The 17,484-nt window shown below is 25.9% G+C and overlaps 1 protein-coding gene across 2 annotated transcripts; it reads right to left on the bottom strand.

The window, feature by feature from the left end:
- Window positions 1-3,706: 3,706 nt before the first annotated feature.
- On the bottom strand, window positions 3,707-17,330 carry LOC103568542 (uncharacterized). Of its 2 annotated transcripts, XM_014440581.2 has the most exons (10): window positions 17,282-17,330; window positions 16,632-16,930; window positions 11,692-12,398; window positions 10,693-10,986; window positions 9,923-10,222; window positions 9,691-9,848; window positions 8,552-8,723; window positions 8,165-8,473; window positions 7,942-8,090; window positions 3,707-7,557 (listed from the first exon to the last, which is right to left on the bottom strand). In XM_014440581.2, exons 3-10 carry the CDS (start codon window positions 12,380-12,382, stop codon window positions 5,137-5,139), a joined length of 4,494 nt encoding a protein of 1,497 aa, XP_014296067.1. In that variant the 5' UTR covers window positions 12,383-12,398; window positions 16,632-16,930; window positions 17,282-17,330; the 3' UTR covers window positions 3,707-5,136. The 2 variants fall into 2 exon arrangements, with proteins under 2 accessions (XP_014296067.1, XP_014296068.1); XM_014440582.2 differs by lacking the exons at window positions 16,632-16,930; window positions 17,282-17,330 and adding an exon at window positions 13,382-13,461.
- Between the last annotated feature and the right edge of the window lie 154 nt (window positions 17,331-17,484).

The raw sequence follows: 17,484 nt of genomic DNA on the forward strand, positions 1-17,484 counted from the left end.
TCTTAAACCGTGAGCTGGAATTAAATACTTATGGAAAAAATTCACATTCAGGAAAAAATTACTAAGAAAATTATTTCGACTCGATAATTATTTTGCGTTAAATTTTTAAATTAATTGTTGATCTACGAAAAAAGTTTTTAATAAAAATAAAAATTAAGTTATTTTGAAAACTCCATTTTTATAAAATCAAATAATAATTTTTTGTATCATGTCGGGTAATTTTTCATACAAGAAAATATATTTTTAATAAGTTATATAATTAGCATTCAAACTTAAGGGCATTCTCAAGACCCCCTCTCCTTTTTCAAAAAAAATTTCAATGACTTACAATTGTAATGACGGTGTTTAAATTTTGATAATTAATTAAGAAAAAGTTTAAGCGTTAATTGAAAAAAAGGCAACTCAATTACAATTCAACCGACAGATTTAAAAAAAAAATTATTTACAGTTGATATTAATTAGAAGATAATCGGAATTTGTTAATTAAATTTCGGTAAAATCTTCATAATTTTGAAATTAACATTCTTCGGCCAAAAATTTATTTACTAAATTTCTTTTAACTTCTAAATGTTAACAACTGTAAGTAATTTTTTTAAAAATCTGCCTCGGCTAAATCATAACTGCTTTTTTTTTTTTTTTTTTTTTTTTTCAATAAATATTAAATTTTTTTTTAATTGTTTAATAAAATTTTAATACTGTTATGAAAGTATAAAATCATTGACATTTGAACTCTGTATTTTTGTCCAATTTAATCAATATTAATAAAAACAAATTTTCATTTCCTGTAAAAATAATTAAATTATTAAATAAAAAAAAAATTTCATTGATGATATAAATTCTATATTTTCAATCCATCAATTGGAAGATTAAACACTATTACAGTAGTTTTTATTATTTTTTTCTTTATATTATTTTAAACTAATTAAAGTCATACTTATTATAATGATACGCATATTAAGATATTGCAAATAAAATTAAAGGATATCTTTAATTAATTAATTAATTAATACATAATATTATATGCATTAATAATCAATAATGATATTAATGATTATTATAATTTATATATATAAATATACATACATATATCTATATATATATAATAATGAATCAAAAACGATGGCAAGTTTTCATGGCCTACCCTAATGGCATGATTGTTATTATGATGATAAACAAAAACAAAAATATGTTTACCACTTACGTTACCACATAAAATAAGCATGCATAATTACTACAATAATAACATATATATAACCATAACATTAAAAAATAATAGTAATAAAAATATAATTATTTATCAGTTAAACTTAATATCTAATATACATTTTCTATCAACTTTTCTTTCTATCAAATAAATAATAATATTAATTATAAATGAAGAGAAAAAAAAATACAATAATAATAATTGAGGACAATTACAATTTACAATACTCTGTACAAGTTATTTTAATTTAATAAGGCAACGAATTTTTCATTTTTTTAATCTGTAATTTTTTATTTTATTCAATAGATCTATAGATCAATTTTATGTCACAATTTACGATCGATAGCAGAGAAAAAATTCGAGAAAAAAATGTAACAGTCTTATATATTTTATATATATAGTATATATATATATATTTTTTTTTCATTGCACTTAAAAATTATTTTGTAGCTTATCGATTTTTAAAAATTAATCAATTTTTTTAACTTCTTTACTGTACTTATAAATATTCATATATATTTTATTTTAAATCTATAAAACTTTATACTTTTATTACAGGTAATTAAGTTGGTTGTACACTTTATCATTAATATTATTACTGTATCTATTTAATTATTTCTTATCATCAAGTTTAAGGCGATCAATTAAAAAAAAAAAATTATTAACTACTAGAGTAGACATTTGATATTTAATTAATTAGTTTGTTTTTATTAATTAAATAAATCTATTGTATTATTAAAATGTGCGATATATAATAACTTTGCATTATGTATTTATAAATATATAACAAAAATATAGGGATAAATTGGTCTATATACAAGTTTTAAATTTATAAAACTTATAAAATACGTGACCTGATTAAATGTTAATTATTTTACCATACAATTATTCTATTTAATTATCACTACTTAATAGGCACAATCAAATCCATTTGTTTAAATTTTTAATAATTACTTTACTAGTTTATTAATTAAATTTACGCAAAGCGGGAAATTTCAAATTTATAGTTTTTAATATAAAAAAAATTACTCAAGCTAATTACTAAATGATCAGCTACTTGCATAGTATATATATTTATATATAAATATATATATTTTTTCGTTGTATTGTAAGTAAAAATTTAGTCATATAGTTTATTTATTTAATCCTCAATTACAATCGCATAAAATCTAGGCACTTGTATAACAATTTATTTATTCAATTAAATTAAATTATAAATTTTTTTTTGTCCTCAATAATCATTTTTTATTTTTTAAATCAAAATATACACGATTAATTTGATGATTTGTTAATAATTTATTTATAAAAAAATACGCAATTTAATGTTTCTAAATTTATATATCAAAATAAAATGGTAATTGTTTTTAATCAAGTAATTTATAATTCGATTATTTATTTTTAAATTACTTATAATAATGATAATTAATAATTAATTTGATCGGTTGATTATTTATATTTATTATAGGAACCCGTGTAAAAAAAATTCGTTTCAAAAAAATTCAAAAAAAGTTCGAATTTTGAAAATTTTTAACTTAAGAAAGATTTGAATCTCGTGAATTTTTTTTGAATTTGTAATTTTAATAGTAAAATAAAAATTTATCCAAAGTTTTGAGCAAAATTTTGACTCAAAAAATAAATTTTTTAAAACCTATTTCTCAAAACATAATTTTGATACATTTTACCCTTGTTTTGAAAAAAAATTCCCAATGCAAGCCAATGACCTCATAAGAATCAAAATATGTTAATAAAAAGTTTCAAATTAGAGGTTTTTGACCTTTTTTTGGAAACAGGGTAAGATGTCGTAAAATTACAAATTTCGCTCATATAAAATTCTAGATAAATTTTTTTTTTTTACTATAAAAATGACCAAAGTTCGGAAGTTTCAGATGTCGAGCTTTTTTTTAATTTTTTTGGAGCGGATTTTATTTACGCGGGAAAGAGATTCGTCGAATTGAATTTTTTAAATATTGAATATCAGGATAAAATAAATATTGGATATTATTTAAATTGATAATTCACAAACAAAAATTAGTAACTTGGGTACTTTACATCAGTCTCCAACGATTTTATAAATTAAATATTTATTAATTATTGACGAACAGTAAACGGTAAGTTTTACGGCATTAAAAAAAAATTAACTTTACAACTTAAGCTCACAAACTTTATTAATTACTTTAATATCATAGTAACACGATTGTAATTTTTTGTATGTAATGTAGTTATGGTAAGTAAAAAAAAAAAAAAAATAAATAAAAAAGGATTGTTGTGTAGACTGATGTATTCACTCAATGACTAGCGTAGGGATATTATGCATAACACCTTTATTTCTATTATTAATTTAATCATTCTCATTATCCATTTATTTATTTTTCATTTTTAATTTGCGGTATGCAGATATTATTAAAATTATTCGAATGGAATTTAAATATTTGATTTGAATTTCAAATATTAAATTTTTAATCTTTATGTGAATGATTATAGTTTTTTTTTTTTTTTTTTTTTTTTTTTTAACAATAATTCGGATTTCTTTAATAATTAAAAAATAATTCTAAAGCCGACGAATAATTTGAAAATTTTAATTTTAAATTGAATATTCGTTCGCGTGCTCACATTTTTTATACAGAAAAAAATTATTTCTTAGCTTAAGAAATTTATATTCCCAAAAAAATTTTGCATTATGAATTGAAAAATAAAATTTTCCTAGGATGTGAAAAAATTTTTAGGAGCGAGAAATCTTGGATCAAAGAAATCTTAGGTCAAAAAATTTCTTTCTTATCCTATCAAAATTTTTCTTTTCAATTTATAACGCAGAAAATTTCTTAAGTCAAGAAATCTTTCTTTTCTGTATATTTTTCCTCTCCAAACTAACCCGTCAAATGGCAATGAAAATTATAATACCCAATAGTAATAGCGTAATGTAAATAATTGAATTGCTGCTTGCTCAATATGATCCGTCATTAAATTCCGTCTATCTTTCACGACATGGCATACATATATATTTACGTTTTATTTTTAATATTTAGTTTAATAAATGATAAAATATTCAAGTCATGCATATCTATGTACAGTTTATTCGACGAATTGAAGAAAAAAAAAGAAAAAAAAAAACATGCCGAAAATTTTTTTATGGAAAGAAAAAATAATTGATTATAAAATAAAAAAAAAGGCGAGATAATAATAATATTAATAGTAATAATAATAATTAAATGAATTTATAATCGATATTAATTATTCAGCACTAAGTTTAATTACGCGTCAATTTTTTAGCAAGAACACGCGATATAAATTTAGTTATTTTAGAATTAATCTTAATTATATGGCTATAATTTACTTTATTGTTTACTAAGTTTGTAATTATTTGCAAAAAAAATTTATAATTTAATATAGATGGATATATATATATGTATATATATATAATATATATAAAAGTATTTTGTACATACTTTCGCAAATAAGCTGAGCAGTACTCAAGTCCAGCATTTATTATTATTATTTATCCTTTTTTTTTTTTAAATATTAATATTAATATTAAATTTATCATTCCTTAAAAATTACTATCGAACAACAGACGACAATTGATAACAACCTCCATTAATAAAAAAAAAAAAAAAATACCACAAATCCGTGAATTAAAAAACTCGTTATCGATAAAATTTTTCTATAAGAAAATAATAATAGCGTAAGTTTGATATTTAAAATCCACGGCTCAATAACATTAAATAATTAATATTAATATCGTCATGGACAAGAGTACAGTTGACCTCGATACTTGAATTATAAAAAGGTATCAGTGAAATATTGTACTTACAATTAACAAATAATTCACAGATAAGCTTCTCGTAATTTCATCCGACGCAATAAAAATAACATCAAACAGAACATAAACAAGAGGAAAGAAATTACACGCACACTGACGTTAATAATATTTGTGTTCAGTCTAAAATATGCTGTGCGGTATCACCACTACTCGATACTGCTTGTCGGGCTGTTAGATTTCTTTCAACAGTTTGATCATCTGTTTTAATCGTGTTATCTTTTATATATCCTTTGTCAATATCCGCGCTGGACTTTGAATCACCGTCACCTCCGGTCTCCCAGTATACCGGGGTGTCGTGTTTTTTGTCTTGAAGCATCTGAAAGACCGTGGATGCTTGGACGTAAGGTTTATTGGATGAGGTATCTGTTGTATTGACGTTTTGTTGACTCAATTTTTCATCAACATTCTTCGGTTTTATTTCCGCGATAGAAGCAACCGCGACGTATTGCTTAGATGCCGAGGAATCGCCACCCAGTTGTTGCGAAATAGTTGGCGGACTTGTAAATTTCGGCATTAATTTATTTAATGTCGTATTGAAGGACGGATTTTTTAAATTGTCTATCAGACCCGTTTGGACATACGGCTTATTACTCGGGTCTGCAGCCATAGGTTTCAATGGTTCTTTAGGAATAGGCGTAGAGCCAATGAAGGCTAATTTGTCTAAATTACGTAACGAGTCCAGAGGCTGTTGCTCCTTGAGCTTCTGATCCAAGGACGCGAGAGTCACATATGGAATATTGGGCTTAGCATCGGCTTTGCTGTTTAGCAGAGCGTTTGTCAATGATTCCGGTGTCTCTTCATTCTTGAATCGCGGTGCCGGTACTTTGGTTGGCATCAGACCTACGACACTGTAATTACCACCGATGTTTGAAGCCTCATGAGGAACGGGACTGGAATTTGGTGTTGAAATATCTTCGGAAGACGGCATACTGATGTATCCAGTTGATGACCAAGTCTGTGGTGGTATTACGTTACACGAATTGTCTGTTAAATTAGGAGTTGAACGTGCCAATGACAATGTGTCATCAATCGTTTCACCGGCTTTAGCAACTTTTACATAAGAATCCCATCTTGCGTCCGTTAAAACTGGTCCTGGTCTAGTAGTACCGCCGCTGACATTACGCTGACGCAAACTCGATGACTCCCATCCTAATGTTGAGTCCAATAATTTATTCTGCAAAGTCGTTACTGGATCAGTTTCCGTGCCACTGTCATTTGATACATGGGAATTTGAAGTTAATGAAGACGTCACTGACTCTTGAGCACTTGAGCATCCACTAGAGTCTGCTGATGACTGTCTGATGTGCTGTTCACCAGGTTTTTGTAACAATTTTTCATCAGCTAAACCTGGCGGCAATTTTATTTCACAATGCTTCATAACTTTACACTTTCGCCACATTCGTTTCGTTGTATAGGCGACACACAATAAGAAAGCAACGATACTGATACCAATAATTGTCCATATGATAATCCATACTTGGAATGATGGCCCTCCATTCCAGCAACTGGTCTCTCCAATGTCCGACCACGGTCCTACTAAATGCTCACCTTTGTCATTTACATTAACAGCACGTACATGAAATCTGTATGTTGTGTCACGTTCATTAGCTAGACAACCAGGTATCGATATTTTAGCCTCAGTTACGTTACTATTTTTAATGCCAAGTCCTGGTGAAGACACTTGATAGTAATCTAATTTTCCACCAGGATTTTGTGGTTTACTCCAAACTACAATCGCCAAATTTGAGTCCTGAATTTTGACAACTGGCGGTCGATTTATTTTACCTGGTACGCCTATTTCAGTCAGCGCATAAACTGGCAATGACTCAACGCTGCATTTAACCGTACAAGCAGTCACAGTTATTGTGTAATTTTTGTAAGATAATAAATCCTTCAACAAAACATGTGTTGTCGCTTCTTCAACTTTAAGTGAATTACCGCTGTAGTGGACCTCATAGTAGCGGAGTACGCCGTTCATTGCCGTCGGTGGCTGCCATGTCACGAACATTGAACTGTTAGTAATGTAACTGACCTGGACATTTTGCGGTGGTGATGTTGGAGCGCTCTCGAGAGTTGTATTATAAAGTGGATCGCTTTCCAATCCCTCACCAGTCTTTGTCCAGAAGGCTATTGTTATTTTATAGGTAGTATATGGTTTCAACCCTGTGACAGTACTGCGCATAGTATGAGGGTCTGCGCGTATTGTTGTGTTTTTCTTCATTTCTTTGCACGTTGAATTTTTAGGGGAAACTATTGGGCAGTAATAAATAATGAATCCCTCAACGACACCGATACGGTCAGAACAGTCAAGTTTCCAGCCGACATCAATAACATCTGATCCAATAGTATTTATCCACACGGACTTCATTTTACTGGATACTTTATTGTGAATTACTGTACACGATGCCCAAATCATTCCACTGCTTGCTTTTGCTGAGTTTGATGACACTGCGAATTGATAAACTTTCTGGGGATGGGGTACTGTTATATTATATATAGTTGTGTTTCTAGGCACGTGGACCCAATCGAGATATCCCTGGTAACAGAAAAAAATAAAATTACATTTTTAATTTATCAATTTAATATTTTTTATCCTCTGCATTTAAAATTTGAGTTTCAATGTCTACTTAATTTGCACATGCGCTATCGGTCTTAAATTGTCTCGATAAAATTTTAGTTGACTGCAGACATTTAAACTCTAATTTTAAATGCAGGTAAATGGAAGCTCTCTAACTTTGAAAAGGAGGGACTTTAAATTCCTGGAATCAAAATTACAGAATTATGGCAGTAGCCGGACACTACACTTTTTTGTAAGAAATGGGGACGGGAGATTCAAAGTTAGAGATTCTACTGTCATTTGAAATCGTTTTGTTTCATTCCTTGCCATACAAAATATTTAAAAATAAATATTTATACTTACGGTACATTGATAAGGACGATCACGTTCATTTTCACACCAAAATATCGTGTAATTTATTATTTCAGTGTTTATTGCCGGTGACTTCCATGACAGTTCATACAATCCTTCATCGAAAGCTATCTTAGTGACCGCCAAAGGTTCACTAGGCACTGAAAATATTTTACAAATAAATGAATAAGTAAATCTATAAGTTTAAATTTATTTATCCAAATGAAATACTTACTGTTTGTTGAATCGGGTACATAAATAATAGAGCTATTGGGATAAACACCCATGACATTACTTGTAGTAACTTGAAAACGATAGTTGGCGAATCCGATGTTTTTAAATACAGCATAAGAACGAGTGGTTTCATTTGGCGGGCGATAAGTCTTGAGCCCGTTTTCTTCAATCAAAGAAACTTGATACTTGAAATTATCACCGTTCTCTAAATAAGGCGGTATAGCTTGCCAGTATAAATAAATATCTCTGTGTGCGCTATTGTCTGCTATTTCAAAACTTCCGATATCCGTACGTGGTGATCGTCCAGGCACTATTTCGTAAATAAAAGCAATAATTATTAATCTACTTTGTACTGTAGTAAATAAATAAATAAATAAACAGAACTCACATCTTGCTGGTGTACGGAATGTAATATCACTAAATTTACTCCATTTATCATCACCTGTGGCGACAGCACTCTTCATAAATACTCTCACGTCATAAACTGTATTGGCGTATTCCAATCCCGTTAAATTGTAATATCTTTTGTCTTCACGAACGTCATTAGTTATATTTATTAACTGAAACAAAAATAATCATTATTTATAATTGTCTATTTTATAATTATTTTTTTTTTCCTACAAACGCCTACCTACAATAATGTAATCACAAAAAAAAGTTATCATTAAAAATAAAAATAAATCTATAAAAGAAAATCTTTACAGGAAGTGTGATATTAATTTCATAGAAGTTTACTTTTATCAATAATAATAATAATCACGTGAAAAGTCGTTTGGAGTATTGCAGTAAACATCTTGATATATTTTTAATTGCAATAAATTATCACGAGCGTAATATATAGAAGACTTTTTTTTTATTTTATGTTACGACAATCGAGTTTTGGAATGACAATAAAAAATATTGCGTTTATGTAATGTTGTATATACATAAATATTTATAAGGGAGAGGGGTAAAACGGGATACCCCTGAAATTTTATGAAAAAAAAAAATTTTTTTAATGGTTTTTTTTATTCCAAAATTACTTGTAAATATAATTGAGCATTATTTTGAATTTTTTTTTCATTGTTTTCATAAAATTTTGTTTTTCTCAAAAAATAGTATATCAATTCAATTTTTTTTCTTATCAATTTACAATAAAAAAAATCCCAGTATCAAATTACAAAATGTATTTTGATAATCAACTTCAAAATATTTACAATTTAATTAACTTTTAATAATTTTTTAATCTATTACTTTAAGCAATAAATAATTGCGTTTTTTAAAAATATCTTTTTTTTTTTTTAAATTAAAACTAACTTAATTCTTTTACTTTGCTATTAACAAATAAAAAAATAATAACTTAAAGTAGCTAAACTTTTTCAAAAATCGAGTGTCAGTTAAAGTGTTAATAACAAGAAAATTTATTTAATATACCGAAATTTTTTTTTAACTGCAGCTGAAAATTTTTTCTATTTACTTTGAATACTATGAACCTCGTTCGCCCCCTATATATATGATTAAAAAATTACCATAAATTGTATACATTACCTTCCATATTTTATCTCGATCCCATTGATGCTGATAAGCTATTTGGTGATGTAAACCTGGTGGAAAGTTTTGCATAGGAAAAGGTACTGCCCAATACAGTAATGCGCTTTCTGTTGTTTTATTGACAACTGTTAAATTATTCGGCTTTGACGGTATTACTAAAATAATTTATTGATAAAGATTTATTTTTTGCTGATTGAAATAAAGTAAATTTATAATTATTCATACTAACCATGTCCGAAATGATGAAATCTAATATTTGCTGAAACATTTCCCAGTCGATTTTTTGCATTCATTACAAATGTGTAATTTTCCAATGTTTGACGATAAATTGGATTTGTAGATATATCCCATAGACAAAAATTTGGGGGAAAATTTGAATCGTGTTTTGGACACGGATAAAGTTTACGCGTTGCTCTAAAACTGAGTGTATAATCTGTTTGGATATAATTATCTACCGGAATCCATGAGCATTTCAAGTTTTCCCAATTGTCTGATACACAAGTAAAATTTGTTGGTAATTGTGGTTTATCTATAGAAAACAAATAAATAAATATTTTTATATTTATTGTGAATAATTAATCTATAGCCGATAATTATAAATAATAAATTTATATTGTACATAAAAGTTATCAGTTCTAGGATTCGATTACGGAAGAAATAAAAATTAAATAACTAAAATATGTGACTGATGAAATGAATCATGTCGTTTTCCCATGAGATGACTTTTAACCCAAGTAAATAAATAAGTTACGATAACGGTTATATTGAAAACATACAAGATTGAGAGACACGATTGTGATGCTGATGCTATAATATTTAATTCATATTTTATGTTGTGTTAATACACGTGATTATATATATTTATACTTTTTAAAAAAAGCTCATGACCTACTGATAAATATAAACGATTTACGCACGATGTTCATTTAAATGTTTAATAAAAAAAAATAAAATCTCATAGCTAAATATGAAAACAAATAAATAAATAAAATTACTCACATCCAACAGCAACAGTATTGAGACAAACGGCTACATATCTTGCTGACGTTTCAGTCCGTAATTTACAATGATACATGTCTTTACCAAGTGGTGGTTTTTCGACAAACATTTCAATAGTAGTTGAGTTGATAATACGAACGTACTCTTGTTCCATTTTTTTTTCATTTCTGAAGAAAAATAAGTCCGATGCATTTTTACCAGGGTACTCCGCGTCAACGATTGTCTGATTCAGTATACAGAGAATTCTCAAGGGATGGCCGTACTCCACAACAATATCATTCGCAGGCCAAGTCCCTATATTAAAACACATACATTTTATATTAAATAATATACGTATATATATATGCTACACATGCATTATCGTGTTTTATAATTTAACATTATACACTTTATAAATGTTAATACGAATAAAAAAAAAGTATCATATTTCATTTTATTGCCATTCAATTCATCGGCTTTTGTACAATTATACGTAATAATCCAATTACTTCAAATTACCTGGCTATTTTTCATCGTAACTCTACTGTATTTTCTAGATATATGAGTATATATATGTATACATATATACTTATTTATTTATATGTATTTTAAACTCGTCACCAGAATTCAAAAATGAAAGATAAAACGAACTTTTATTTTTTATTTTGTCTAGTAAGCAAATTTTAATACCTTGATAAATTTTTTCATAAACTTCTTACAATTATCATTAATATTAATTTATATATGTAATATAAACCTTCATAATTATTTATCATTATTATTATTATTAAAAATTACAGATTAATATAAAAATTAATCATCAATAATACTCGGATCGAAGTAAAAAAAATTACCGACTAGCGGCTTTAATTTTGTAATATTAAATATTTTAAATTATAAAAAATATAAATTACAATTTTTATAGTCTCAATTAATAGTAATTTATATCAAGTTTTATTTAATAAAATAATTATGAAAGGTTTCAATTAAAAAATGTTAATTAATAAATTTATAACTTACGTCCTGGAGTTTTGATACCAATAACACATTGTTCTGCCGAACTTGTACATATTAATCCAATAAAAATTATAATAAAAGCATGTAAGAAACATTTTAATTGACTTGTACGATTATAACAACTAGACGTTCTATCCCTGCTACTATTACTACTACTACGACTATTATTATTATTATTATTAATATTAATATTATTACTGTAACAATAACTCGATCGACATTCTTTTGTTGGAGTTATTGGTTCAGAGTTTGTCATAATTTGTTTTGTTGATTTTAAACGTTCAATTGCCGTGACACAATCGCTGTTTAACACACAATCACTCGCGGATAATAAGTGTCTTCTGTTATAACTTTTATCGCGCAGAAAAAATCGCGATTGTTGGCTGGTATTATTATTAATATTATAATTATTGTTAAAATTATGTGAATTTACGTCGCAATGTTTATTTTTACAGTAATTATTATTGTTCGGATTATTGTTCACTGATCCTCCACAATCGAGTCGAGAGATGTCTTTACAACTGGAATTATTTACTTCCAACTGTTTGTTATACATTTCCACGTTTGAGTGAGTCATAATTGGACGGTTTTCCAAGCGATCGTGACCATGCTTTAACAGGTCATAAGAATTTATTTCCGAGGGCTGATACTGCATCTTTTCGGTGGCCCATTCCAGAGGCATTATGGTCGGCATACCTAACTTCCCATTACTAGAAAAAAAAAGAAAAAAAATAGAAGCGAGATTATAAATTATGTAATTTTAAAACTCTTAACATGACTTTAAAATTTTTTTAACTAAATTTAAGATAACAATTTAAGTATAGGATTTTTTTTTTTAATTAAATAATAGTTTTTTTTTTTATCTTCATCAAATTTTTTTTTAGTTTCTAGTCAATTTAGAATTAGATAAGATAAAAAAAAAAATTTTAAAACTTAGTTGTTTAAAAAAAATTTTTTTATTCAAAAATAAGTTTAGCAAAATGAGTGTGAATGTAACAGACATAGAGCAGTTTATAAATTTTAAATAAATAAATTGAAATAATGAAATTTAAAAAAATGCGTGTACTAATTTTTTATTGATCTAAATACGCATTATTTATTTTTATTCTGCTTACATTTTATTTATTTATTCCAAAATATAAACAATTCCCACTGGTCAGTTACATTCACATTCAATTAGCAAAAACATTTATGTGTCAATGTAGCAGACATCAAACACATTTAAAATTATAAATAAATAGAGTAAATAATTAAAAAAATAATATTTATAAAAAATGCACCTATTAATTTTTACATTTTTTAAATGCCCATTTTTTTCAATTTTATTTTATCAATTATTTACTCTATTTATTAATAATTAATAATTAATAATTTTAAATTTTTCTGATTTCTGCTACATTCACACTCATGTTAATGTAGCTAACAATTTAACATTTTGAAATAAGTGAATTAAATGTAAATAAATTTAAATTTAAAAAATGCACATTTATAAAATTTGTAAATTAGTATGTGCATTTATTTTTATTTATATATTTTTAGTTTATAATTCATTTATTTGTAATTTAAAATTTGTCTCATATCTGCTACATTTACACTCACACAAAGTTTCATGTTTTTATAAATTATTTATGAGCAATTAAATAATATAATTCAAAGAGTTAAAAATAATTTTAAAATATGTACCGGCACTTACAATTATTTTTAATAAAAAAAAATAACTCTGTAATGTAACAAGCAAATTAAGGAAAGTGACCGTTGCAACAGAGTCTAAGCAACTGGAATTAGACTGATGAGAGTACAAATATATATATATATATACATGTATATATAAGACGAGGACTCATATTAAACAGTGGGGGATACAAATTAAAAGCTAGTGCACATGATACATAGAATAACTACTGTTACATACTGTTAATATACAAAATCATTGGTCAACTTATCGTGAAGTACATTTCATTTACTACCTTCTTTATTCATTATTATCATTATTTATTTATTAATTAGTTATCATAAGTATTCAGAGAAATATTTAATATATTATGAGATCTTAAGAAAAGTTAATAATTTCAAAATCTAGCAATTCATTGAACTCGCTCTGTTAAATTTATACGTAAGATAATGTAGAATAACAAGCAGAAAACTCTGAATAATAAGAAATTGTTTTATTCATTATTATTTCAAAGTTAAACTAACGTACCTTATTTTTCCATTGAATTATATATATTTTACGAATACTAATGATCTTGTCTTTAAACAAATACATACATACATATATACATATATACATACATACATACATACATACATACATACATACATACATACATACATACATACATACATACATACATACATACATACATACATACATACATACATACATACATACATACATACATACATACATACATACATACATACATACATACATACATACATACATACATACAGAAAAAAGGAATTTCTTGGCACAATAAATTTTTTCTCGCCCCAAGAAAATTTAGGAAACTGAAGTTAGCTGACGTCTAATAACTTTTTCGATTTTTTTTTAAACGATAAATTATAAAAAAAAAAATATTTGAAAAAATGCACTTATAGTTTTTAAAATTTTCTACATGTGCATATTTTTATATTTTATTTTTTTGTAATTGATTTCTTGAAAAAAAAAATCCGAAAATTGTTGAATATCTGCTAACTTCAGGATCATAGAAAATTTCTGTTTTCAATTTATAATTCAAAAAATTTCTTGGGGACGATAAAAATTTTCTTAAAGCGAATAAAAATATTTTGGGTCAAGAAATAGATACATAAATTTCTTCATATATTGTATACTGATTCATTAAAATTTATATTTGTTAAACATCATCCATAGTAAATTCAAACTCACTCTTATTTTTTACAAAGTAATCACTCTACAAATAATTTAATTATTTATTTTTAAGTAAAGTAAAAATTTTATTATTCACGAGATAAAAATTAGCTATTAGTAACATTCAATAAACGTCATAAAGTAAAAAAAAAAAAAAATAAAAAAAAAACAAAGAATGATTAATTAATAAAAATAATAAAGAAAACACTTGTTATCAATAGAATAATTATCGTATTAAAGATAAAGCCACATTTGAATACGGAAATAAAATTACACGTGTTGTATTAATATATCATTAAACGATATATTGTATATATTAATATTTATTAGTGAAGCTTGATAATGTTTTTTTTTCATATTTAAATAAATCAGATGCACAATAGATTATTTATATCAAATTAAAAACTTGGAATTTCATATTATATGTGTATAGTATATATAAGACTCCTATAGCGGCATTTAGTGGTCATATTATTTTCATGTTCAGTTTGTATTTTTTAGTAAACAATTTTAAAGTCACTTTGACAGGATTGTACTCAATTACAATTTTGGAAAGTAGCTCAAAATTTTGATATTTTTTTATTTTCAAAACAGGAAAAACATAATTCAACTATTTATTGTTTTCTCTTACTAAACTATAAAGTTTAAATTTATCAATTTTGAAAAAACTTTTAGGAGACCATGTAATTTTCTAAAAAAATTTAATTACTATTTTTTCAATGATAAAACTTGAGCAGTTATTTTATTAAAACTTTAATAAGAAATTGAGCTTCAATTTTTATAACTTAAAAAACTATTTGACTCAATAGATTTTAGTTCAATAGATTTTTTCGTGTCTTTAAATTCTGTATAATAAATAAGCTCGTAAAAAATTTATTTTCGACTTTTTAAATTATATTTAATAGTTATAGTTTAAAGATTTTTTTTTTTTATTAATATAGAAAAGTACCCAATTTCCAGTCCCTACTAGTACCCGCATAATATATTTGTATATATAAATATGTATATTTAGTTAATAAAATTATTTTAAGACAGACAATTATATATTTTTACTAACTGCTATACTTATTATTTTAAAAAATCTATTAAATTAATATTTTAATCGACATATCTCGAGAGCCTGACTTCTGTCAAGTGTTTTGCTGCAAATTTACTTATTTTTTTTTATTATCTTATTGTATTATATCTTATCAATAATCATAATCATAAAAATAAATTTTAATTATTACAAAATCTATGAAAAACAAATTATCAATATTTTTATCGTATAATAAATTTATTTAAAAAACAATTACACAGAAAAAAAGGATTTCTCGGTACAAAAAATTTCTTCTCGCCCCAAGAAATCTTTTTTTTTTTATATATTTAATTCAAGTTTTTTAAGGGACTGGAAACTGGGTAGTATTTCATATAATTTTCAATAGTGGGCATAAAAAAAAACTGCTGTAAAACAACAGTCTAATATATATATATATATATATATATATATATATATATATATAAGTAAATTAATAAAGTTAAAAAACCCCATTAATAATAATAATAAAATATAGTGACGTAGATTTAAATTTTATTCCATTTCATCGTATACCTACAAATGCAAAAATGTAATATATATATATATATATATACAAGACGACTACGAGATAAACATCTTTCTCTGGTCTCTTGCGTCGTAATGCGTGTGACTGTACGCGGGAATTATATACATATATATACCTTTATATATATATAGTAGATATAGTAAGTATAGTAGGAATACTAATACTATAAAATATACATATATATATGTAGATATAAAATAAAAATAAAAAAACAACTCAAGTGCCTCATGGCTGATGAGAAATGAAAAATACATGCTGCCTACCCGATAGGGATACTCAGAAAAATCTGTTGTTCCCTAATGGGAGTATATTTTTTTTCCCAGAATTGGAGAAAACGATGATGAGATTTTTTTTTGGGCGTGGGTTTTAAATATGCTGATAGTTAATTACTAATTTCTTTAGTATTACCAAAACCAATGTTTTCATATATTTAATTTAAAAATATATATGTACTTATAAATACATACCAATGGCAAGTCTGACGACAAGTTCATGTAGCACATCTCGCATTGCACTTCCATGAATTCTAGGCCGCCGTCCACATCCAACTGCAGCCAGCAGTAAATTCTCGTGTCCTGCACACACACAACTACAATATACACACACACGTACCCGCGCACGCACACACTAGCAAACAAACTCGTCTTTTTTTTTCACGGTTTGTTTTTTTATCCAGACCGAGGACTGATACTTTTTTTTTTATACAGCACGCTGGATAAGATCCCACTTATTTTAATTTATTGGTGGACTTGTTAGAGGATTACATCTGAAAGTATATAAATATATTTATTTAAATAACTTTCGTCACTTTTGCACTTAATATTTTAAGGAACAAAAAAAATACTGTTTACATTTGTCGTCTGTAACCACTGTAAGTCTAACCAGCTATAAATATATCACCTAATAGTATAAAGTATACTATGCTGTACTGAGAATGAGAATATATGTTCAATAAATTGACAGTGTTACCAACGATAAGAATTATTGCTTTTCTTGTTTTATTTTAATTATCTAGATATGGTATTTTTATTCAACGAGTTATTGGTAATTTAGTTTTTTTTTTCTTAGTATGAGTAAGTGATTAGATAATTATCTATGATTTATAATTATTACTTACAGCTATATTTTGTTAGAATGTTGGGAAACCATTGACGTCACTAGTCGACGTTTCATTGCGGCTTTCTTGGAAACGCTGATGTATACACTTACTGTAGTGACATCTAGTTTTTTTGGCGCAAATTTTTGAATTATTTTGTTTTAAATTAAAATCAGTTTTAAAAATTCTTTCTTTTAAATGAATCAATAAATGAAATATTAGTA

This window comes from Microplitis demolitor, chromosome 3, assembly GCF_026212275.2.
Source record: "Microplitis demolitor isolate Queensland-Clemson2020A chromosome 3, iyMicDemo2.1a, whole genome shotgun sequence".
Classification (NCBI taxonomy): Eukaryota; Metazoa; Arthropoda; class Insecta; order Hymenoptera; family Braconidae; genus Microplitis; species Microplitis demolitor.